The sequence below is a fragment of the Nothoprocta perdicaria genome, unplaced genomic scaffold (genome assembly GCF_003342845.1).
Source record: "Nothoprocta perdicaria isolate Ctin4 unplaced genomic scaffold, notPer1 scaffold_158, whole genome shotgun sequence".
Classification (NCBI taxonomy): Eukaryota; Metazoa; Chordata; class Aves; order Tinamiformes; family Tinamidae; genus Nothoprocta; species Nothoprocta perdicaria.
This window is the reverse complement of record NW_020454738.1, coordinates 1,761,279-1,787,677: the sequence shown is the minus strand read 5'-3', so window position 1 is coordinate 1,787,677 and position 26,399 is coordinate 1,761,279. Positions and strand designations below refer to the sequence as shown.

General features: G+C 41.0%; 1 protein-coding gene across 2 annotated transcripts in view; it reads left to right on the top strand.

The window, feature by feature from the left end:
• Positions 1 to 26,399, top strand: part of CTPS2 (CTP synthase 2) — a 68,692-nt gene that overhangs the window by 28,498 nt on the left and 13,795 nt on the right. For both annotated transcript variants that reach the window (XM_026035313.1, XM_026035312.1), the window contains exons 16-17: positions 22,023 to 22,119; positions 25,218 to 25,273. In XM_026035313.1, the coding sequence (XP_025891098.1) occupies positions 22,023 to 22,119; positions 25,218 to 25,273 (153 nt within the window). The remainder of the gene's footprint in view (positions 1 to 22,022; positions 22,120 to 25,217; positions 25,274 to 26,399) is intronic.

Genomic DNA, 26,399 nt, shown 5'->3' with positions numbered 1-26,399 from the left:
AGTCTGTGCTCATCCTGAAGGTAGCATAATCAGAAACCTTCTGCACTTGCCATTCCAAGCTCCCCGACCCCCGTAAAAATGTTTCCTTTTGCTTCTCTCTTACTTTCCACTTTTAGTAAATGATGAAAGTCTTATYAGTAGTGAATGGACAGATCATTTGCTAATTGCCCCACTTGCTAATTCTGTTTGCCTAATCTTCTGCCTATGGTAGYCTTAAAACACCCACTGCTTTGTCTTTCTTGGAAGCAGTGTCAGGAGGCTGGTGTGCTTCATACATATTGTTGTCATACATACTGTTAATGCACTTGCAGACCTCTTTTTTGTTAAGTTTAAAATTTACTTGTCTTTACTTGTACCAAAGACACCTCCCCTCTCTTGAAGATGTACTGGCTTAGTAGTAGGGGAAGTGAATTGGATTTTGAGGAATCTCAATTGAAGCAATTCAGCAATTTAGCYTTGTTAGCTGATTCAACTATGCAGAGCAGCATAATTGCTTTTACTGAAACATCTTCCCAAGAAAATGAGAGATGAATGTCAAGAAGTCTAGGTGACCTGATCAGGAGTTGCCCAAGAGTTTCATCATCAGTTGAATCCGTTTTGCCTATTAACAACACAGCTGTAACACGTTAACTGAGTGAGACGGTGGTTGAGTTGTACTTTACTGGTCCAACCTCTTGGCCTGATCTCTCTCAATTAGACCACAGTGCCTTGTCCAGCGACTTGTGTAGTGTCTCTGAAATCTGCCTCAAAATCTGCACTATGACTCCGTTTGACAGGCCCTGCGTTACTGTCTTGGCTGCAGGACTATTCTGAGAGAGGGAACTGCTCTGCTGAATGAGGTACAGAATTTAACCAGCACAACCCAGTGAAGGCAGAAAGATATCCAGGAGTAAGGAACTATTGTCACTGCCAAGAAACTGAACAAAAGTAGCAGAAGTTTCTCCTTAGGGTTGTCTGTTTCCACCTTTAGTTGATGTGTGCTGTTGGTTTTCTGTGAACAACAGCATTGATATCAACCTTCAAATGATACCTATGGGAGCTGCCTCCCACTAATGAAGCTGCAGTCCAGCTTTGTTTGCAGAGCCCTTGTTGCCCTATCTGTTGTTGTTCTATATGAAATGTGTTGTTCCTGCAGTTGATGATGTGGTTAACCTGCATTTGTCTTGGACTAGAGCAGTTGTTTCAGCAAGCATCACATCCTTTTGGAATTCACATTTGTACTGTTGCTTAGATGCAAGTCAAAGAAGGAATTAAGCTGCTGATGTGTTGTCAGTCCATTAAGGGATACACATCACCTGCATGTCCCTGTGATGACCATTTGTCATTTTCCTTTTCTGCTATCATGCCAATAGCTTAAAACAATCACTCAAGATGGTCTGTTCCTCTCAGCATCCCTCTAGTAAACTTGTTTACTGGCACATTTGAAGAAGGCAATTGCAATCACATGAGGGAGTAAGGGATGACTGAGTTGGAGCACTATGACTGATAGTGGGAGTGGTGAAACTATGGCATCACAGTCAGAAGTTCTTGAGGCATGATTARTAATGGATTAAGTGGAATGGTAACTCGGGCACCATCTTTTTTTGTTTCCGAAATAGAGGTTGTTACTGTCTCTTGCGCTGCTGCCATCACTGGTGGTTGAACAGGATGTGAATCTGAGCTACGTCTGTGCTRCCATTCAGAGAGACCTGGACAGACTGGAGAGTTGGGCAGAAAGGAAACTCATGAAGTTCCACAAGGACAAGTGCAGGGTCCTGCACCTAGGGAGGAATAACCCCAGGCATCAGTACAGATTCGAGGTTAACCTGCTGGAGAGCAGCTCCATGGAGAGGAACCTGGGAGTCCTGGTTGACACTAAGTTAACCATGAGTCAGCAGTGTGCCCTTGTGGCCAAGAAGGCCAATGGGCTCCTGGCCTGCATCAGGAGGAGTGTTGCCAGCAGGTCCAGGGAGGGAAACCTGGCCCTCTCCTCAGCTCTGCTGAGGCTGCTCCTGGAGTACTGTGTGCAGTTCTGGGCTCCCCAGTATAAGAGAGACATGGAGCCTCTAGAGAGGGTCCAGCGGAAGGTAACAAAGATGATTAAGGGACAGGAACATCTCTTGTATGAGGAGAGACTGAGTGAACTAGGCCTGTTTTCTCTGGAGAAGAGAAGGCTGAGAGGGGATCTGATTAACAYGTGTAAGTTCATGAAGGGAGAATGTAGGGAGGAAGGAACCAAGCTCTTCTTAGTGGTGGCCAGGGACAGGACAAGGGGAAATGGGYATAAGTTGAAACACAGGCAGTACCATCTCCAGGTGAGGAAGAACTTCACTGTGAAGGTGACAGAGCCCTGGCACAGGCTGCCCAGGGAGGCTGTGGAGTCTCCTTCTCTGGAGGTCTTCAAAACCCGCCTGGACGCCACCCTGTGCCACACACTSTAGGTGTCCCTGTGGAGCAGGAAGTTTGAACTAGATCATCTCTACAGGTCCCTTCCAACCTCAACCACTCTGTGATTCTGTGTAAATGTGCTGGGCTCTAAACAGGGTTGGTTTAGCAGGAACACTCCTTGCCGGCAAGCGCCCCAGCCAGGGGGAGCGCTCACTGAGGCAGGGCTGGAGCCGGCACCGAGGCTGGTTGCTGTCTCCATATCCTGTTTAATCCTCTACCAGTGCGTCACCACCCTAACCCGCCAGTGTTTTTCCAGCTTCGTGGATGTGTTTTGCAGTGCTATCTCCACTGCTGGCATATGAGACAACTAGTTTAAAGCTAGTTTAGGAACCTCTATGAGGCTTATAAATACAGTCTGACTGCAGCATCGAAACMCCTGCTGTCAGGGTGAAGTTTTCTAGAATTTAGAGAGCAAGTATCTGTGTGTGTTGTATATATGGAAGGAAGGCTCTGGGGCTGTTTTATGCTTGGGGCTTCACTAATTTGTCTTGTGAACCATCTTACTCAACTGATGTCTAGCTCTCAGGCAAAGCCCTTTTGTTAATTTTGTTATATTCTAGATTGAAAGTGGAGAAAATAACAAGAAAATTTAAATGGGTAAGGCTGGATTAGGGACTGTGCATAAATATGGTTCTTTTCTGATGCAGAAATGTTGCACAGCTGTCATATAAGTGTCGTAAAGCAACAGAATAGTATTTGTACGGCCCCCATACAACACTAGTATATTCTACACTMGTAGAAAGAAGTCAGTTTTCCATGTCTCTTGTAAAATACCGAAACCAGTGGTGCACCAGAAGTTAAATGTGATACATATAGTCAAAATTCAGCAAGAATACACCTTTTGAAATGTTGTACCAAAGATAATTAGCAAAAATAGGTGGCACAAACCCCAGAGATGCAGATATCTGTTGCTCCATTGATACGGGTTTCTCTTGGCTATAAGGTTGTGGCTTGGTGAGTTCTGCAGGGCATCAGTCCTGTAACTGCAGTCGTCCTGGGCCTTTTTTCCCCTCTTGCAAGAAGGAAAAGATATTAAATATGGGATACTGATAATCAGTCTAATATGCGGGATTTTTTTCAAGGTTAAAAAACAATTTTTCTAAAATTATCCAATAATTATGGGTGAGAAGTTCACAGAGAACTGCACTATGGCCATTGTAGAAAACCTGGCATTGCTCCAAGGTAAGGAACTGTTAGATGAAGTTAGGTGAGTTGTAGCATCCTTTATGTGTCATGGGTGATACATTACTTAGGGCAAAATTGCTATTATTTGTAAAACCTCCCATGGTGACTGTATAAGGTGACTGTCTCATCTCGCAAATTCAAGTGGAAGTTTATGGGTTATCCTCATGGTGAGGCAGTTCCTTCCAGGCCCGCCCTCGTTATGTGGTGACAGATACCTAAGAACACGCTGAGGGTGTCTCCCCAAGCAGGACTGGGTGCGGCAGCTCCGGGGATGGATGATTTAACAGAACGCACTGCTGGGGCTCAGCTTCACCCCGATGGTGTGTTATTCTGCATGCTGTATGCACGCGCCTTTGCCATCACATGTACACATCTGGTAGACAGCCTGTTGCACTGCTGAAGCTCCATGGCATGCAGGTGCTCAACAAAATGTAGTTTTGAGATGAGAGAAACACATCTGTGAGAAGGGTTTCAACAGAGCATCTGTACTTGCTGTTACTGGATCCTTTGCTCATGAAGGGGAGGGTTATTCCTGACACAGCTGAAAGTTGCAGTTAGAGTAGTTACTAAAGCTTTTTATTCTTTTCTAAACTCTGCTTTGTTTTGTGGAGCTTTTAAGAGTGCTCAGAAGTGCATAAATATGCAGTCCAGCAAGACACGTGAATTTACTGAATGTGGTATTTTGCTGAATTTCAGGTTGGGAAGTGAATCAACTATAAATAAGGTAGTGCTGCACAAGAGGCACTAGGAAGTTTATTATTTTGCTGTTGTGTCATCTTCTGATCTTAGGTATGCCAGGACTCTCTAGATATCAAAATTATATCTCACTTCTTCCTCCCAAAATGAAGTTGATAGGAGAGGTAGGATCACATTCTAGTCTGTTTTCAAAGCACTGCTGYTCTCTACAATGCCAGCTGTAGTTCAAAAGAGACGTAGAGATGAACCAAAGTAAGAACATGGTCATATAAAGTAGGAATTAAATGGGATTGAAATACCTAGCCATGAAGACAGTAAGAAACTCCTTTGTCCGTCTTCCTCCATGTGCTAAAGATGTCCACATTCCGTGGTACACCATGTTCTGCTTTCATGCAAATCCAGAGCTACCCTCTGCCAACCTATTTATCCAGCACAATCCTATTACTGACTGAGAAATTTCACATCTGATTGCTTCAGCCCTGGAAGAGGCCTAGTTCAATATATATTCTTACAAGTTATCTAATATGATTTCATAGAACAAGGCCTGTCATAACACGCACTAGGGATATTTTCTTTTAAAACATGTTTAGAGATGATTTGGCTTTTTGTGTAGTGATCTGATAGGTTACCCTTGGCTCTCCGTTTGCACATGTAGAGAGGATGGGCAATCCTGGCTTCTCACTTCTGCTTTCAAAGATATTTTGCCTTTTATTTCAAAACAGCAGGAAGTGGGAGTGATCCTTTCTGCAAGGATTCTGAATTTTTGACCATGTGTGCCACTCTGGGCTGTTGAACAAGAATGCTAGCTGTCTTTGCACACTGGGTAGGGAGAATGGGCACTGAGCACAGTTAAAAAAAGGATGCTCAAATCCATAGAAAAGAGGACAGTTCTGATTAGACTTCAGAGTCTACAACAAGCCTTGGAGCTGCTGTTACATTGCTGCAGCCACTTCGGCCTTGCTGCTGAAGTAGGAGGGAATCCAGGAGGCAGTGCCAAAGAGCGGGTAAAGGTGCTTATGCTAGGAAGTGGCTTCAGCTTCTCTCCAGAAACAACTGAGAAATCACAAGAGGTGCCCTCCAGGAGAAGGAAATAGTAGTCATTTTTGTAACGCTAAATCTAAATCTCTGCGAAGACTCCATTTCTGTACCTTCCTCCTCAGAGAACAGGGAGATCTTGGTCAAGCCTCTCTGACCTGTCAGACTAAGCAGCACAAAAGGCAGAGACAAATAAAGAGCCAGGTTGGTTGGATAGGGGAAGAAAAGGGCCCAGAGGACCAGAGCTCTCCCTTTAGGACTAATTGAGAGAAAGAGGTGCTTGCTAGCACGGGTTGAGCAGCACCACTTGCTGATTCTTAGGCCATAAGTATAGTATCCCATGTCACTTCAGATTATTAGCAGTATTTCTGTATATGCCTGCGAATCTTCTCTGACCACATGTAAGAGATACTGAAAATGACATTATGAAGTAATGACTTTACCTTTTGCAGACAAATCCCATGTATGTCAGCACCTCTGTATGTCAATTTGTAGATATAAGAGATATTCACTGATTTGAATAACCTCTTCAGTTAACTCTGATAGGAGAGCTTGGGCCAATAAAGGCAAAAAGCTCTTTGCTTCATGTTGTTTGTTGTTTTTTTGTTTGTTATTTTACAGAGTTGGATGTTGCCCTGGGGCACAAGGAGAACCAAGGATTAATTTAAATTAAGGAGAACTAATTAGGCTTGGGATAAGAGTGGCAATTTCCAAACTATGAATATTGAGTAGTAGTTGTCTCAATGTTTGTTCTGTGTGAAGGTGGCCCATTGAATGAAATGAATCTATAGCTACTTAACGTTTTTGTTGGAGGAAAAAAAGAATATTAAAGAAAGGATATCATTCTATATCTAACTTAATTTTAGCGTTTCTTGTTAGCAAATGTAGTTACTGTCAAAGCCAAATTATAATTACCAAAACAAGTAACAGCAGTAGTAGTGTGTAAGTTCTCAGTTTTTTTGAATGCATCAAATGAGTAGTTTTTATAAATTATGAAATGGGACTTAGAGGTGGTTTTGCATTTTGCCATAAACTGAAGTTAGCAAATTATTTATGTCAGTCATATATTAGGTGTGCTGATGGGGAAAGCATGTATTAAGTTGAATTCAAGTTCAGCCTCAGGGCCAGTTTAATTTGTTTCAGATTAGACTTGCATTCAATATACAGAAAGGTTTTTGTTTTCTTTCTTTCCAATTATATACACAAGTTCACAGCTTTTCCACGAAAAGGTGAAAAATTAAGAATTTTCCCGTGGCTCAGAACCGAGTACATTTAGGAAAGATTTTCTCAGAAAGTTTCGAGAGTTTTTAGAGTATAAGGTCCCAAGTACCTTATGAAGCTCAACCATAAGGCTAGCAGCAACTTGGAACAAATTTGTTTAAACGAGAAGAGGTACTTGTGTCCTATATATGTTTGAATGCCCAAAATATAAAAAAAAAGGTGAACTATTAGTTTCCCTGAGACATAGTAAATAGTTGATGGTTGTTTTCCAATCATCTCTGCAGACTTATCTTTTATTTTCCTTCTTTTCTTCCAAAGATTGAAAAGCCATAATATCTGTCTTTGAAGAATGTGGAATTATACCACGTAATTAATGAAAACGGATATAAAAGAATACAAGGTGATTATTCTGTTGTGGCTAAAAATAATGCATGTTTAATTAGATGCAGCTTAAAAGAAAAAGAGTAAAAAATAAAAAGAAAAATAACTCAAAGAACAATACAGATGTTATTTAGCTTGGCTAATTAGAGAAAGGCTGTACAGGAATCAGAGCTATAACTCACCACGAAATTGTTAACATTGATCCTCATTAATGAGAAGGATGCCCAAAAGTTGCCCAAGAGCCTGGCAAAAATGCCAGAACTTCAACATTGCTCAATGTATAAGCCAAAAAATAAGTTTTGACAACTCACAGCAGACATACTGTGTCTGCAAACGAAGCAGATGAGCAACCGTTGCTTTCTTGCACAGCGTGGCTTTCTGCAAAGCATTTTTGTCATATGGTAGAAAAATAATGTAAACTTTCTCAGAATAATCTATTTAAAGGAGAGATAATTAGATTTCTTGCAAAGTGTATGTTCTCATACTTGCTGTTTCTTTCACAGCTAATGTGGAATTTTATATGACTGTATACAGAAACAATATGAATTCTGTAACACTAAATAAATTACTGCTTTTGAAGCTCGGTATCATTTGCATCATTATGTGGCTAATATATTCCAGCTAGCACCTTTTCACCCAGTGTATTCACAGCTTTTTCTCTGTGTATCCATAGATTAATTTAAGTGACAGGACACGTTCAGTCATTCTCTCTTCCTGAGGGCTTTAGAGGCAATACTTAATCAAAGAAGTAGAACAGATTCTAAAAGTTTTTTCATCAGTGAATTTAGTTTCTTTATCATTCCCCCCTGTCCTTGCAAACGCAGCAGAACCTGTAATTCCAGTGACAAGTGGCACCAGTAGGAGTTTTAATTGAATTTGAGAATTAAAAGGAAGGAAAGATCCCAGCTGGCCTCTTAGAACCCAGACTGAGTTGATGAAATGTTTGTGAATTGAGGGCACCTATGGTGATGTGTTAGGCGGGCAGTGAGTTTGGTGTTCTCCAGTGTACTCTGCAATCCTCCCAACAGCAAATTTGGGTCAGACTACAGATCCATCTCAACCAAAGGCCTGTTTGCCGCAACATCTGTCTCCAGTGGTGTCGTAAGTAGTTATCTGTGGGGCAGTACAGTAGGGCACATGTGCAGTGATGCTTCCCCAGTGTGTTTTCGCCTTTCCTCCAACTTTAYCTCAGGAAAGATCTGAGCTCTGTGGAGAGAGGGAGAGCGAAACTGCACAGTATAAAATGAAGTCACCATGGATATGGAAAAATATTACATTGATTTTTCTCATGTGATCTTTTTTCCTTTCATAATTATTGCTAATGTTGAGTTGCTTTTGACTTTTACTGAGCACAGAACTGCCATTTTCATAGAAATATCTGTAGTAGTCTCAAGGTCCTGTTCCTGCGCGGCAGTGGTCAGCTGAAAGCCTGTGAGGGTACTGAAAACAGAACGGGGACATTGTCTAGTGCCCTGTGTGCTGCTGTGTGTGTGACTGCTGAATTTCATCTGAYGCTTTAATCTTTAGTCACTGAGTTTCAGAAGATCCCTTTGTGATTCTTTGTAGTAAGCCCTCATCTTTATTACTCTGGTAACTTATGAATCATCAGCAGACTGTCATCTGCAGTTCATTCCTTTCCTTTTTTTTTTTTTATCAAGTGTGTTGAATGTACTTTACTTAGAGCCCTGAATAACTCTACTGCTGTTTTCCTCCACTGTGAAAATGGCATTTTCTCCCAACCTTGACTCTTAATCCCATAGTCTCTTAGCTCTTCTAAGAGCCTTTGGTTATAGGTGATAGTGTCTGTTAGCACTTTGGGTATCTGGTATTAACCAGATTTTCTGTATCTGCCTACCTCTTGTGGAGAACTTAACTAGGTAGATGAGCTGCAACCTCCCTTTACAAAGTCTTTTTTGGCAGTGTCCTTAACTCTCATAGGTGCCCAGGTGTCCACTACATCTACATTTTTCTAGTTTCTGCTATTTTGCAGAATTGTATGGACAAGAGACATGTCAGTTTATAGGTTTCTGGATTTTCTCTGGAGCATTTGCCACTTTAAAATCTTTAGGTAACAAGGTTGCTAAAAAGTTGCTTGCCACAGTTATGAGGTCAGGAATTTACCCTTCAATTGCCTCAAAATTCTTGAGTGCATCCCATTTTTTTTCCCAGTGATTTCTTACTGTCCATTTGGTTGATTTGTTTTCTAACCACTTTTTCTAACACTTCATTTTGAGCTAGGTATATTAAAGTCTCCTGTTGAGGTCTTAGAAACAACCCTCAAATTCCTTGATGGTTGTGCACAACAAAAATGCCTTTTTTCCCCCCTTTCTGCAATGATTAGAACTTCTGAGAGTGGATTTTGTTTTGTTTTTAATATCCTGCTAATTTCTTAGATTTACAGTGGCAGATTTTCTCTTCTTGATCTATATGAAAAATAATTCACTCTTAGATATTTATATCTTACAAGTTTCTCCTCAAGCTTTTTTTTGGGGGTGAGGGGGGCACAGTGTTTTGGTATTTATATTTTTAACAAACGTTTGTGGTGTGTCAATATTTGGAAATAGATGCAGTGTATGTGAAGTACATTGCTTTTATTAGCCTTCTTTCTTTTTATGARTAGAATTGCATTTTGGATTTTCAGACAGCCTTTGATCTTTTCAGTACTTAAATCATAGAATCATAGAGTGCTTAAGGTTGGAAGRGACCTCAGAGGTCATCTAGTCCAACCCCCTGCTCACGCAGGGTCACCTAGAGTACGTGGCACGGGACTGCATCCAAGCGGATAAGGAATTAATAAATAAATAAGGAATTATATGTGGCTAGATGTAAATCAAATAGAAGAACTCACAGAGCAATCTTCTGGGTGAATTGGACCCAGGGTGGGTATCTATCAGTGTCTGATCTAACAAGCAGAAAACACTTATTTTATGGAGGACTTCATGCCCAAATCTGTCTCGGTAATGCTCTATRTGTTTGAGCTGTGTGTCCCTGTGAGCTATGCAGCTCCAGGGCTGGCATGTACAGCGCTGGCAAAGCATGGAGGCAGACAGGCTGTTCACCAAACATGGTCTTATGCGAGCTGGGTTAGCTCTATGGGCAGAGCAACACTGCCTTCCGTGTGGCCTGAATGAGAATTTCAGGCAGCTGCATTTTTGAACGTAATTATCAGGACAGCGTGTTTTGTGGCTGGGCTTGTCACTGCGCAGGACAGCTCGGGACGGCTGCCCTAGGAACCTGTCTGCCTTTCAAATGGGTAGAGCCAGGTGAGTGATTCCTGCCTGCAGAGACTGACTCAGAAATACTGTAGCAGTCTGCAGTGCCTCTCAGCAGTCCTGCTTCCCTTTGGTGAGTGAAAAAAGGCAAAACTGATCAATGAAATAAAGTAGGTGTTGTGATTAAGGGTGTGCCACCCTTAATCATGTGATTGTATCACTGAAAATAATATGAAATCGTGAAATTCTATATGGGAAAGAGCATCAAGCTACCTACAAATGCCAGTTCCTCTTTGGATAACTGATGGCACTGGCCTTGCTCACCTGTGAATCGCTCGGTTTATGTGACATTAAGACACCTTGTTAGCCATGTGATTTTCCTAAAATACAGGAGAARTTCAGATGTCACAAAAATCCCGCTTTCTGTATCTGCAAGGGTGGAGAAATCACTTAATCTGTTACCATTTCTTCATGCACAAAATAGTTAATGAAACATACTTGCCTTTGAAAAGTGCCCTGACGCTACCTGCAAAGGAAGGGATCTGGGCAGCAGCTGAGGGATCTGGGCAGCGGTTGAGGACTTCCTTGTAGGGATCCAGGAAGTGAGAACTAGTATGGAAGACGTGCCCAAGAGCACATGGGAAAGAAAACCCGGAGGAATTCAGAGCAGTTGCATAGGAAGGTGGATTTAATGAGATATTTATGAATGACCCAGGCATCACACTCTTAACTGGGTCATTTTAATGAAAAATGAAGAAAAACTGTTAGCCAAAGCTTYTTATKTATTTATTTATTTATTTATTTCCTTCTAATAATATAAAACCCCTCCCGCTAATACACCTGACAAAAACAAGGTAGAAAAATAGTACTCAGATTCCCCCAAAAGGTTTTTAAAAATTAAATACAATCTTTTGTTTTCTTAACTATATATTTATTGGCATTTCCTTACTTACTTATATGTGATAAGAGATTACATGTCACACAGCTGCTGAACAACAAACCTTCATTTTCAGGGGATCCTCCAGTGAGTTACTGTAAACTGCTGCTTTTGAAGTTAAAATCTTCGTATGCTTTCTGAATATTCCTTGTGCCACGACAGACATAAGCCATTAGAGGTGCACGTGAAGGACAACAACGCTTTTGTATGGGCAGCATTATGTATGTGTTAATGTTGCCTTTGCAGGACTGCCCCAGCTCTATCCTCCTTTACACCAGATTTAACTGCTCAGGTAGCCGTGTGCTAAGTACGGTACTGTCCCATTAGGTTGACACAGCCTGGGCCTCTCTGCTGGGTGGCAACGCTCTCATTCTTTTGCTGGTTGCTTGGTAAACATTTGAGAAGGTTGTTGCTTTATCTGTTGAACTGATCTGTACCCTGCCACCCACTCCTTTCACAGAGAGTATTCAAAGAGGGCTGGGTGTGCTCTCCTCTTGTCAGGCGCATTAAATGCCTGCGTGGCTTGTGGTATTATCAAAGTGATTTCATTTTACAGCTGATACTTACTTTGAAGCAATATTGGTAAAATATCTTTTATTTCCTGTAGGCTTTCACCATCTCTGAATGAGAAATGATAGGAAGATGCATTTCTTCTCTGGCCCTTTGACTAATGATTCTTCACATGCATTCACGTTCACATTCACATGCATTCCTCTGTGCTTCTCTGTTTCTTCCCATCTTCCTCTTCTTTCCTTSTCGTACTTGTTTTCTTCAATCTGAGGTGGTTTTATATTTTTAAGATATGTATTTTATTCATTTTTACAAATGAATAAGCAGATTTGTAGATTTTTATGCTGTGTTAGTACACTAGAACTGCACAGGTATTTCTGTATTGTCATGTTAACCCTGTGCTGGAGCTTGTATTTCAATCCAAGCACTTGCTGCCTTGTCTGGGGCAGAAGAAGAAACTCTTAAACATTTGAGCTCTGTTGGTGCAGGTTGCAGGATGCAACTGGTCAAGCCATTTGACTCTATAAGCTCAAGTTGGAACTTGACCATAAGTATATGGCACATATAAGGAAAGAAGTTCAAAGCAGTTCATCTCATTCGATGTTGATGAGCCAGAAAGTTAATACACTGAGGGGAGGATCACAAGGAGTTCAGAGATGCACCAAGATCTAGACATTGATATTTATCAAGTTTTTGGAGGAGGCAGAACAGATGAAGCAAGATAAGGAGGCTGCTCTGAGGGAAGACCTCACGATTTCAGCTTGAAAAGAAAAGGTTTGGGTTTGGAGGTTAGGAGTTTTCCAGAGATAAGATTCTGGCAATTCAAGGCAATAAAATATTSGGCCAGTCAAAGCGTGTCTGCATAGAAGCAGGGAACTATTAAATGTGATGCAGAGCACGTGACTCAGAGCATCCCTGAAATGGCTGCAGGGGCAATTAATCCCTGCCATAGGGCAGTATCAGTCGTTGCTTTTAGCTTTCTGAAATTGATGAGAGGTGTTCTACTGCTGGACAGAGAGTAATGAAAATGCCAAAGTACCTTTTCTTTTGTGAGATAATCTAACTAGTCAAAATTAAATTTTAATTATCCCTTTATGCTGTCTCTCTTTTTGATTCTAGCATAGTTTATAGCATTCTTAGGAAATCCTAGAATTAAATGTCAGTGCCTCAATTGCCATTATACGACATGCAGCTCTTATTGTAGCTCTTCCAGTTTTCCAGCTGGAATGAGAAAGGTTAGAAAAAGTGTGTGGGTTGGAAGATAACGAGTCATGAAAGAAACCTGCCCTGTTGCTACTCACTTCATGGAGAAAAGAAAAATCCTATTATTCACTGCCAGAGAGCTTTCCAGAGCACTAGGTGTCCATTCTGTACAACTAATGAGATATCCAGCCTTGAGATTGTTCTTTGGAACTTGGGAAAAGTAGCAGCCACCAGAGATCAGATAGGCCAAGACACTGTAGTTGTCCCAGGAGGGCCTCGGGAGACAAATGGGAGTCATTAAATTACAGTGATTGTGTGAGAGGCTTCCTGTCCAGAACCTCCTTTTCTGTCTGCTCCCCATTAATCCAAACACTGTCACTGTTAGAATCTCTCCTATTAATAAATTACCCTGTGGACCTCTCTGTTACTTAATGGTGTAGCCAGCTAAAGCTGGGGCTTTGTTTGTTTGGAAGATCCCGTCTGCTTGGTATGCTTTGATCACGAGAAACAGAGTACTGGGGGCCAGGGAACTGACAGGACACCTAGCAGACAGCAGTTAAACCAAACCAGAAGGGCAAAATAAAAATGCATATACAATTTTCAGAGCAGATAGGAATCTTTATTAAAACAGTAAAGTGGTCCTGCTTGCCTTCCAAAAAACACTGTTACTTAAGCTAGAGTAGAGTTGTTCCTGATTATATGTGAGATGTCACTTTCAGGTGCAAAAAAGAAAATATAGAAAAGGATGAAAGATAGGAAAAAAGCATGACTGTACTATTAATGAGGACAAGAATTACCCCAACCTTCATTATCTTCTCTAGAAAGTTACATTTTAAATATAAAAGAAGCATTGAAAGTAGAACAGACAGACTCATCAGAACAAATTGCTTCAATTAAAGTTGCAGTGGTTGCCTGAGCTGATTGCTCTGCGTGGTTTTGCGGAGGAGACTCATCTGGACTGCTTATTAAACTAATTACATTTTTTACAGTATTTTGGCACCAAGAATAGAGTAGTATTTGCCTTCATAGTGACCTGWTATGGTTCTCTACATCTGAAGTTTAGTGGTTTGTGTGTTGGGTTTTGTTTGTTTGTTTTCCATTTATAGATTTATATACAAAATATCTTTTAGAAGAATTTTAAAGTGTTTGCTCATTAGTATTGCTGCATTATTTCAAGATGTTCTCTCCATATCTTGTCTTGTCTTCAGGTGGTTCTGATTCTGGATTGTACTATAGAGTGTTTTTGTTTTGTTCTTAGAAGTCGCAAGTTAGACTGTCGGTTTCTGAGTTAAGTGCATTTTTTTCTTCTCTTGGTCCTCTGATTTTCATGAAAGGTTCACTTATGGGAGATACTAATTTAGTTCAGCTAGTAGAGACTCCTCTTTTTAATGTACATAGGTCAAGTTTTACGCTCTAGTGTCCATTTTAAGAGTTATTAGTCATTAAATCTATGGCCTGTCACGGATCAATTTGGTTCATCTTAAACTTCATGAAATTGCCTTTCTTAGTCAAGCATGTTAAGAAAAAAATGATTTATCAGACTGAATCACAGACAGAATAAAGCAGTTTTTCTTAAATTAGATACCAAACCATGGAAAATATAATGTTTAGGTGTATGTTCTTAAAATAGATGTGGATTCCAAACTGTGCATAGCATTTATCCTACTAATTTTCTTATGGGATTAGAAACTTGAAATTCTATAATCTTCAGTCTCTTTTCAATACTGAAGTATAATATTGTATCATTCCATTTGCTTTTTTCTTCTCTATAGGYTAGCTTTTGGATAGCTTTTCCATCTTTTGTCCACTGCATGAGAACTGTTCCATTTCAGCATGCACACACCAGGCTTGAACAAACTGGTGGCAAACATACTTCTCCACTTGTCTTTTAAGRACGGAGACAAAAGGAGTACTTAAAGAATTTAATTAGAAAGAAATAACTGTGGCTTATGTTTCTGATTAGCATTTGAGAGAGATTCCTCCAAATAAATGTGTCTATTCTTTCCAAGGACTTGTTCTCAATTCAGAAAATCCCTAGCAAGCTTTATACCACAAGAAAGTACCTTCCAACTAGATGAAAAAATGGAATGAAACAATCTATAATTTTCTGCTAGCTGCCCATTTGCTTCCTTTTTAAAAGAAATGACTCATTTTCTGGGTCCCAAATCAACAGGCTCAAAATTGCCACTGGGTAGATCAGGAAGGATGGACAGGATATTGGATGATTTGTGGCATCAGTCTGTGAGAAGGATTCAGTGATTGGAATCCAGGCAGTCTCRCTTCCAGGTCTGATAGTGGTCTGATCCCATTAGGGAAGTGGGGTGCTAGTTTCCCCTAGGTTTCCTCTGAGAGTATTGATTTTTGGAGGAAATCAAAGACATTTATTAACAATTACTCAGAGAGTGCAGGTTGTGAGATTCGTAATTGCCCGGCAGCGGCTACCAGAATTTCATCTCAGTGAAAATCTGGAGGGATGAACACTGGAAGTAAGCCAGGCTTTCCTGTTGCTCTACTCCTGTTGAAGATAACTGATATTACAGTGGTCCTAGCTAACACTACCCTGTTAATGAATGAGAAATAAGGGGAATGGAGGCTTGCTCATGCATTATAGCTCAGGGTGGAGAAGTACAGATGTCAGTGGTCAGTTTTGAGATAAAACTATGTTTCTATCTCTGCTRAGGACAGTTCAGGCAGATCCTTCACTGCTTTGCATTGCTCAGGTATTGGGCTCGTCAGACAGAGACTCTCCACTGTGTTGCTGCTTGTACAGTTTCAAAAGGTAGGTGTTTGCTAGCCCCTGTACTTTCYCTGTCACTGGGATTCTTGCTGAAGAGCGCTCCAGACTTGGTCTCTCTCCCTAGGTTGTTTCCTCTGCCCTGGGATGCTCAGAGARAGGAAGGCTTGCTCCACAGCCTCCTGTCGCCGAGTTACATCACATGGATTTAACTGACTTTGACAAGGGAATTATACCTAGCAATAGTGTGCTAAAAAGCGCTAACATAGTTTTGATTTTTAATAGGCATAAATGGGAAGGAAAGGTTTTCTCCTAGCTGCAGATGTCCTAATCCTTCTGAAATGAAATCAGTATTAGGTCATTAATTGTAATGTGAGCTGGACCAGTCCAAAGTGTGCTAATCCTCATCGACTTAATTTTATTTATTCAGGTCTGTGGCAAATCCTGCACTTAGTGGCATGCCATGTCCAGCATGCCAGCATATTGCTCTAGCTAGCACTGTCTAAACTTGCTCCCTTCGCTAACGGTAACACTCTGGAAATTTCTTGTTAATGAAGTCTTTAAGCTGACACTGGGATGCTTGGCTGGAATAACCTGAATGAGCTCTGAAACGCTGTTAAGCAATATTTATATGGGCTTTGCATATCAACATCTACATTAACTCGCCCAGTTCACTGCACCATGGTTATGAATGAGTACCCCTGCCTGGCAGAGGAGCACGCCCTGGTGTTGTGTCTGAAGGAAATGTTACAAAACACCCCGCGCCACCATTTCTGCTGATGGAAGCAGAATCCTTCTTACAGAGATCTAGACTTTAAATAAATGCTGTAATTTAACTGTAAAGTAGGAAATAAAACTGGTAACAGGATTGTCCAGACTGGATAATGGTGGACAGTAATGTGCTATCAAGTTGGTCGTTAAGTTTTAAAAAAAAACCCTGAAACCCTGCAAGGAGTCCAGTTACTATGGGGATAAAGTCATGTAGGTTAAATTTCTAAGAAATTTGAAGCTTGAGATTTGTTGGAATATTTGGGTGCCCAGCTATAGTTCAGTGTTTTGAGAACTCTAAGAGGGCAGGAACTGGGGGAGCAGAACTAAGAGAGCAGGATTTTTTTCTCCCTGATTACTCATGTAACTGTAGCTGCACAAAATTGCAGCTGTTGCTGATTCCTGCTTTGAGTTTATACATGATGGTGCTCATCTCTCTGAAAACATGCATTATTTCAATCACAGTAAAGGAAYGAGACATCGTCTTACGTTCTCAAGTGGCTTTCTGGCAATTAGCCTGTGCCAGAGGGCTCCGTGCTTCACACAAGCCGGCAGAGATGTGGCTTGCTTGGAAAGCAGAGCTGCGGGGGGCCGGAAATAGCCTCTCTCACGGCTTGTGTTGCAAATGCTACACCCTTGATTCCTGATCATCAAGGAAGGAGCATCTTGGGTATTACCAAGCTGGAAGCTGTCAGGAGTGCTCTTACTGTTACATCTACTTTTTTTTTTCTTGTATGTTTTTGTACTTATGATTCTAAAATGTCACTTTAGCCTTCCCATTTGTTGGTGGTTGGGCCTGCTTATTGGTGAGCTTAATTTGCTTGAAAGGGATCAGCTGGAGTCTAACAGCTATCGAAATGGCTCAAGACAGCAATTGAACAGGCGAGCTCCTCTTGGCCGAGGCGCTGCCAGCCTGGGCTGCTGCTGTCCTGCCCTGGCTGTGCTCCGCGGGGAGCCGCACTCAGCGGGACCTGTTGCCCTCTTCCCGGCTCCCATCCGCCTTCYCTTGCACACCTCGTGGGCACTCAGATCCTCTGGGCCTCCTTTCGGTTAGACTTTAGGGAGAGTCCTTTCTCCTGTCCTTCGATGGGGATGTAAATAGTGATTTCTTTCAGCAGTGGCAAATTGTTCACCAGACAGAGGTTTAGGAGGATTTTGTGGGCTAAAAAAGGGCAGAAAACCCGATTTCCGAGGCTGACTTACCAAAGGATCAGTTCAGTGACAAGACAGGACAAGACAGCGCAGTCCAAGTGTTCAGTAGCACTGAATGAGAATGCTAAAACAGAGTGTGCAGCCCGCGTGCCCTGTAAGGGGAATGCAGGCACCCGGAGCGCAGCCCGCCGCCCAGCGACAGCTGCCTTCCCACAGCTCCCTTCTCTGCTGAACTCACTGGGTGCCAGCAAGTGGCAGCAAGGGCTGGAGGTCTGGGTTCCAAAGGGAAAAACCGCTGTCTTCCTYTCTCCAAAAATAAAAAAAAGTTTTGCCACCACCTTCCCCTTTTCTCCCTGTAGTTCCAAGGTAGATGCACTCATCAAAATGGCAGTGCAAGATGTGAGGCGAAACAAAGACAAATTTTAATGGTCCTGGGGACATTAGCAGGATGACRTGTTGTAGCTTTCCAAGGGCTTGGCTTCTCTATGTTGCGCCTGGGCATGAGAGGATTTCTCATTTACTTTTATGTGTTTTCTAATAAAAATGAAACAATCCAGGCAGTAGATTTCTGAAAGAATATTGCATTTCATGGATGGTTAAAGCCACTGCTTATGAGCAATGTGATTTAATGCCAATCAAGCTGCTTTATATCTAGAATGTGCTTTGCATTATGTTGGAGTGATTCATTATCTGTTTCATGTTGGCTGTCTGGTGTGTAATGTGTGTGTGATCCCTGTAAAATGCCTGCATTGTTCGCAGTTTTCAGAGACTGGGGCAAGGAAGATCCAATTATTTCCTCACCTCTTCTTGTACCCTCCTTCCTGAAGCTCTTGTGTTGCTCATGGTGCTCATCACTCTGTGCTGCTCTTTGCTCTTTGAGGAACTAATGCTTTGCAAGAGTTGATTCATTCTCTGTCAGGAAGCATAAACTCAAAGGTCTTTTAAAAATTTACTCAGTTGCAYAGATGTTTAAAATAATCCCTATTTGAAAATTCATATTTTATCTGGTCAAAAAAAGAGAGAGAGAAAAAAAAATCTTTAAAATATGGCAGAATTTCCCATAATATGAGTTGGCTTTCTGGTGCCAATGGTAGGGCTGTGGTGCCACTTTGCTTTTGGAAGCTTCTTGGCAGAAAGATTTTGCAGAAAAATTCGCACAATAAATAAGCACTGTGGGTTGTGCCATGGTAGCTGCTGGAGTGAGAGCACARCCACAGAGTGTATCAAAAAGGAAGAGCCAGAATAGTCCTGAGGCATTAATTCATACAAAATCCTTTCCACCAAGTCAAAACAATTATTAGAAGTCTGGTCTATCTTTTAGCATCATAGACCTGTAAACCTTGGGAAGATGGAGAGCTAGTTCATAATGCAGCTATCAGAGAGCCACAAAACATGAATGTAAAATCATCATGGCCACACACAATAAGCTGCTGGACGGTTAAACTCAGTGCAGCTCTTCTCTGGGCAGAAAATCTGCCACTGATAGAAATAAGACTGAACAGTTCTATCATTTGTCACCTAGTTAACACTCGGTTAAGATGTTAGCAGACACAAATGCTGGTTTTAAGGGCAAGGCTTTCTCCCAGGTGGGTGCCTCTGGCTGCACTAATGTAGCCATTGAGACCAGAAAGGTCTTCTGGAAGGCCAAGACTAAGTGGGCAAGTGCTCAAACTCTGGCCTGTAACCTGCTCAATCTGGCACATCCTACTGCCTGTTCAAACTGGTCATCTGTTTGCAAGTGGATGTTTCTGAATCTTCCCGACTAATACTTCTAAGCACAATAATTCAGTGCACATTGCTATGCCCCATAGTTTAGTGCCAGTGGCCTAAAGAAGGAATCTAAGAATGGAGCAGTGCCTCTCAGGAACATACCTTCTCCTTCTACCTCAGCTTTTAAGAGGGAAATAGAGAGAGACGGACACTGTCAGGATTTAGTTAGCAAAGTTAGACCAAAACTGTCCACCTCAAATTTTTAATAATAAAATTCTAAAACTGAGGTCAGTGGACAGCACTTGGGCTTTTGAGAATGAAGGGATATAAGATCTCGACTTCAGCCTCCAAATTTAAGAGAAATCTCAATCATTGTGGTCTTTCTTGTCAGCTGCAAATGTTCACTGGGTAGCCATTAAATCATAATTTTCATCCATGGAAAAGAAGCATATATGTAAAGACTGGAAAGATGTTTSTCACCACTTCAGTCCCCATTTGACAGGAAACATGAGTATAAATTTAAGATTGCTTGTAATCTAGGTACAGACAAATAAATAATACCTATGGAAAACATGTCCAACTTCAGGTGGACTAAGCGTACTCCACATTGGCACTGTCCTGTACATTGAAACTGCTTCTGAACTTCTCTGCTTTTTTTTTTTTTTTTTTTTTTTTAAGGTAGCACTGGCCACTGCTGCAAAAGAAAAGTGAAAGTAAATGAAAGAATATGAAATAAAAGCTGGCAATATTGATATTTTTGGAATAATATGGATTCAGACAGAGAGTTTTGAGGGGGAGTAGTTTTGTTTTTGTTTTCAGATGATAGTGCAGCATGATCCCTACCTGTGTGTTTTGAGGAGATAATTAGAGGATTTAACCTGCCTGGATGCCACCTCGTGCCCCGTGCTCTGGGTGTTCGTGCTAGACCAGGGGGGTTGGACTCGATGGTCTCTAGAGGTCCCTTCCAAACTCAACCATTCTGTGATTCTGTGATTTGTAATCTTCTACTGGTTTGATCACAACTTCTGCTCGTGACATTTTGTAATGAGTATATAGCTTATAAATAACATTTTGAAAGTATGAGGTTATACAGAGATAATTGCACAGCTGAAATACATTGGCACAAGGCCAAAGGCTAAGCACCTTCCACCATCTCTTCTAAATTGAATAACTTCACTTTATGAAGTGTATCATCAGAAATTGTTTTTATTACTCCCAGAGGGCAATTTAAGGTTAATAAAAATCCAATTCCAGACTACCCATATATGTGAATATTTGTATTTTTAGAACCTTTCTCTGTCGATTGTGTTCCTCATGTAGCATACATGTACAAATACGAGCATGTAGGTCGTAATTTCTGTTCGTGTGTTTCTACTGTCCAGAGTTTCTATCTCTCTGGCAGACTTTCTCAAAGTATAATTGAGACCCCCAACAGGCTTTTCAAACTGAGCAAAGCTAAACAGAGACCTTTCATCAAGCAGTTGTTTGTCACATCCATTTACTGCCACCATCCTGGATTCCATTTGCCCCACACTGTAACCATTTGCCCCATTTTCTTCAGTCCACAAAATGAGGATGTAAGTACGCTCTTTGTTAGAATTTGAAGTGTCATCTTCAAGCAAGGCAACCTGATATTCTGTGGGCTCTTCAGCAATCTAAGGAAACCTTCTAGTAAAGGAGAATTGGAGGGGAAAGTTCATTCTTACTCTCGCTGTCATAAATTGGTTACGTTTGTCATCTGAAATAGTACAGGTGACATATTGAAGTCACCGCTTCTAGGACTCTGCTTTTATCATGTTGGATTAGACTCGTGCTGCACGTGTTTTCTCGCTCGCTCTGCTGCCCTGTGCCCACCTCCTCTGCCCTCTCCTCCTGCAAGCGCACATGCCTCATCTAGGGGCAGCTGTTTCTGCCTGTCACTGCAGGAAACAACGCTAGTAATAATAAACAGCTTAAGGAAAAAAAGAAAGAAAGGGTCTAATGTGTACTAATATCTGCCCAGGATAATCTGGGTACTTTTGYTTCCATGATTTTACTGACTTAAAAAAAAATCTGTGCAAACTTTTAGCACRCATAATACCTTATGTCTGAATCAGCCCTTTTTCTAGCATTTTGAAGAGTTGCTTTTCCATCTAGATATTAAGGAACTCATAAATTGCCTTTATTGATCTTCATTCATTGAAGATGAACATTCAATGAAGATGTTATGGGGCTACTAGGGCTATGAGGATGATCAGGGGTCTGGAACATCTGCYSTGTGAGGAAAGGCTGAGGGAGCTGGGCCTGTTCAGTCTGAAGAAAAGAAGGCTGAGAAGGGGGACCTGATCAGTGTCTTTAAATATATCAAGGGAGGGAGTGAGGAGGAGGGGGCCAGCCTCTTTTCAGTGGTAGCCAGCRATAGGACTAGAGGAGACTGCCACAAACYGAAGCATCAAAAGTTCCACAGGAACTTAAGGAAAAAATTCTCGACAGTGAGGGCAATCAGAGCACTGGAACAGGCTGCCCAGAGAGGTTGTGGAGTCTCCTTCTCTGGAGATCTTGCCTGAATGCAGCCAGTGCCACGTGCTCTAGGTGATCTCTAGAGATCTTTTTCAACCTCAACCATTCTGTGCTTCCATGATTCTATGGTTCACTCATACTTCTCCTCCAAGTGTTCCTAATTAGGAACATGCTTTTCCTTTCCAATGCTTTGTTCTCACTATTGGGACTTTAATGCACTGAGCGTATTAATTAAATAATGTTACTATTTATGAATCTATGCAGGCTGTTGTATATTGTTGCAATAATGATGTTGCATATTTTTTTTTTTTTTTGCTGGACAAAAGAATATTCAAACAATTTTCCTCTAAAGGTCATTGACATGCCAGAACACAATCCTGGAGATATGGGTGGAACTATGAGACTGGGGAAGAGGAAGACTGTTTTTAAAACACCAAATTCTGTTTTAAGTAAGTATCGGTTTGGCTATTGTTGCTCACCTTTTGGATACACTAAGCAAAACAAAAATGTCAAAGCTCTTTTTGTCAAAGCAAGTTGTTCAATGACAGCTCCCCTGAGCTCATACATTCTGATCCTGTTTCATATACATGTACCCTGTACACGTACTAGTAAAAAAAGTGAGTTAAAACCTGATGTGCTAAATTGCTTTAATAAGCCATGAAGATACTTTTCAAATAACTGAAATCAATTTTATATAAATAGTTTTGATTTAAATACTTCATTATTTTCATGGGGAGGTCAGAGTGTAAGGAAATGCTAAGGATATATCTCTACTCAGCTTTCCTTCTGATTTTATTTGAGTTGATAGGATTTTAAATGGTGCATCATAAGAATAGTCATGTATGTCAGAGCAATGGTCTGTCAAGTGCACCACCTTATCCCTAGCAAGAACTAAAAGCAGATGCCTGTGACAGACTGCAGAAACAAGACATACATGCAGCAATACCTAGTATATTCTTGCAGTAAATTCAGTGTCCAGTAATTTGCTGTTCCAACTTCCTGAAATGCAGAGAGTAGCTTTGTGCTTAATGAAGTCTGTTTTTTTTTTATGAAATTAATCTAATTGTTTTTTAGTTTTTGCAAACTTTCRGCATCTGCATTATCTCCTGGCAGAGCTCTGCATTTCTGTGTGTCGTGTGAGGATGTGCCTATCTGGTTTCGTTTGCGTTGAGCCTGCTTCCCAGATATTTTCATTGGTGTCTCTGCTTCTTATTATTAGAGCTGTGTCTTCTATTAAATTGATACAGTCATCACCACACAGTGCCTTTTGCTGTCTCCAATGTGAAGCAGAGCTTCCTCTTCCTTTGAACTTCACAGCGAGTCATTCAGTACCCCTCAGCCTTAAACATCCCAGTCCCTTTAGTCYTTGTCTTGTTTTGAGGATATATGCTGGTCTGGATCCTAAACCCAGTCAGGCCCTGCTGATATCCAGTCTCTGACACTTCACTGTTCTAGGCCTAACCCAGTCCTGGAAAAAGTCTTGATTGGAGAAAGAATTTTTTTTTGGTAAGGAATTAAGTGTAGATTATTTGCTGTAACAAAAAACAAAAACAAAAACAAACAAAAAAACCTGCCAAGAGGCAAAGCAACCACAGCATAGAAAAAAAAAWGATTCAATTTGAACTATATGTATTTTAAAATTGCAACATTTGATTCAAGTTCCGTGTTAATGGGTCTATTTTACAGTAGTAATATAAGCAATGGTGAAATACATATAAAATAGTTTCTTATTCATGAACATATGAGGGTATATGCCCTGTATTACTCTACCTTTGACATTGATCTAAGTTATTAGTATATTTAGCTTAATCAATCTTACAAAAATTATCATTGTGATCTTAAAAATATTCATCTGCTTTGTCAGGAGACCAAAGCGTGATACAYATGCACACTTAATGCCTTTGGTGGTGATCTGGCTGGCACAGAAGACAATTCACCTAGGTGTGATATAGATATGCACATTACCTGGAGTACTGTGTGCAGTTCTGGGCTCCCCAGTATGAGGGATGTGGAGCTCCTAGAGAGGGTACAGCGGAGAGCAACTAAGATGATTAAGGGAATGGAACATCTCTCGTATGAGGAGAGACTGAGTGAGTTGGGCCTGTTTTCTCTGGAGAAGCGAAGGCTGAGAGGGGATCTGATTAACATGTTTCATGAAGGGAGAATGCAGGGAAGAAGGACAAGCTCTTCTCATTGATGGCCAGCGATAGGACGAGGGGTAATGGCCACAAGCTGGAGCACAGAAAGTTCTATCTCCAGGTGAGGAGGAACTTCTTCACTGTGAGGGTGACAGAGCCCTGGCACAGGCTGCCCAGGGAGGTTGTGGAGTCTCCTTCTCTGGAGGTCTTCCAAACCCACCTGGATGCCACCCTGTGCCACATGCTCTTGGTGTSCCTGCTTGAGTGGGAAGGTTGGACTAGATGATCTCTAGAGGTCCCTTCCAACCTTGAAGATTCTGTGATTCTGTGATCACAAAGTATGTTCTTCCTGCTTTTACTGGAATCGTTTTGTGTCCTTCCTGCTTAATAGAAGTCAATGAAAAAAATCACAAAATGCAGTAATTCCTGATGGTTATTGAGAGTTGGATGACACTATTTGTGAAAAGCTTGTAGAAAACTCAGATTGCCTACTCAGGAAATCTCATTGCTGTTCCTAAACCTTTACCTGAATATGAGTTTTATTTTGTGTGCTTATTAAGTGGTTTAGTTGGTGTTTATTAGTGGTTTATTAAAATTAACATATCTCTTTTCGTAAGGCTGCAATACTATCACACTGCAATTTTGGAGGTTTTTTTTCTTTTTTCATTTCCAGGTTTTACCAACCTCTAAGCAAGACAAGTCTTAGAGTTAATGACATAAACTGAGAGCAGGGTTTGGACTGTTAATTTAAGTGGGAACTATATTAAATTCCATTTTAGTGCACRTTTCAAACTGATTCTTTGTTGGTGGACAGTGTAGTCTTGCATATTAGGCTCAGAGGGCTGCAAGAGAGTCATTTGGGTAAAGAGATCGGGAAGAAGGAGAAAAAGAATATTCTTTTTATGAAATTGCAAATATTATGCCAACTGCCAGGCATAATCTGCTAAAATTGAACAGATGGAAGCAAAAGCCTGGGGTTCATCCTTCACTGCACCTTTTGCATACAGCCATCCTAAAACGCTGTGGGAATTTTATGTTGCTTGTTCATCGAAACATTTGTTTTGTAGCTTTGGCTTTACAGTTTTAACTAATTTAAACCCAGTTTTCAGATTATACAGTCTACCTAATGTATTTTGTAATCTGGAAATGCTGAAGATGAATCCTGAATAAACTCAGGTAACAATAAATTAAAATATACAATCATGACTCAGAAAAAAAGCAGAAGTTGTGGTGAAATAAATGATGTCCTGCRGTTTATTTTCCATGTGGAATCCTTTTCAGGTTTAAATTCCACAGTACTGTAGATCAGATATTAGGTATTTGGAAGGTAATAYTGTAATTTCTAGGTCTTTCTAGACATAGTTGTATAAACCATTAAAGTGCTAATTGCTTTCCTTTTGTATCTTCAGGAAAACTTTATGGCGATGAAATGTTTGTAGAGGAACGGCACAGGCATCGATACGAGGTAAGTGCTACTAAAGCTAATTTATATACTCAGAAGTTATAACTTAAGCAAATTGTTTCTCCTGATMGACAAGATTCTACTTGAAGCAAATGGGAGATTTCTGTCATGAAACAAGGTTTAATAATGCTTAGTTAGAATCATTTAGATTGGAAAAAACCTCTGAAAGTCATTTAGTCCAACTTACTGCTTGGAGAAGAGTCAGCTTCAACATTAGATTAGACTGCACAGGACTTGTCCAGTACAACTTTGAGTGTCTCCAAAGATGATGATTCCACAATGTCTTTGGACAACTTGTTCCTCCACTTAACCACTTCACTGTGAGCCATTTTTTTCTTTATATTTAACTGGAGCTTTTCTGGAGCTCATTYGTATCTGTTATCTCTCAGTCGTTTGCTGTGTGTGTCTGAGTACAATCTGTCCTTATTATCTACATACCCTCCCTTAGAAACTGAGGACAGCAACTGGACTTCACCATTTGCCTTCTCTTTCAGCAGAGGAGAGCTCCTTCAGTCTCTCCTGCCATGTTACATGTGCTCCAATCCCCTAACCATCCTGATGGCCCTCCTATGGACTTGTTCCATTTCATCAATGACTGTCTTCTACTAAGGGCCGGGAACTGAACACAGAGATGTTTTTGAAAGTGCTCATTAGTGAAGAATAACAGTGCACCAATCCAGTCATAGTGACAGTGTAGCATCTTAGTAAAGTTGTTTTGGAAAGTAATGTTGGCATGACCCAGCTTTCTGTGAAGTACTCCAAAGGTACAAGATTATAATCCTTAAGTGTATTGCTTCTGGGTTAAGTCAGGACATCTATATCTCAAAGGTCAATTCAGATCGCTTGCTTCTTGACAGTCATCCAGCTGGCCCCTGTTTGTGCATGTTCAAAGTGCTGTCATTCAAGGAGATGCACAGGAGCTGGTTACCTATGGTTAGGTATGAGGTAGTTCAGAAAGCACCTTAGTCCATTATATCTAGGAAAGCCTGAGCTATGGTGTGTGCTTGCCACAAATTTATCCAGACAACTTTAAGTTCCCTTAAAAGTTGGGCAGAGAATGTGGCAGTGGTGAAGTTCTTCAGAATTTGCTTAGTAACCCAGTGGGTAGCACATCACTTAAGGAAGTGGA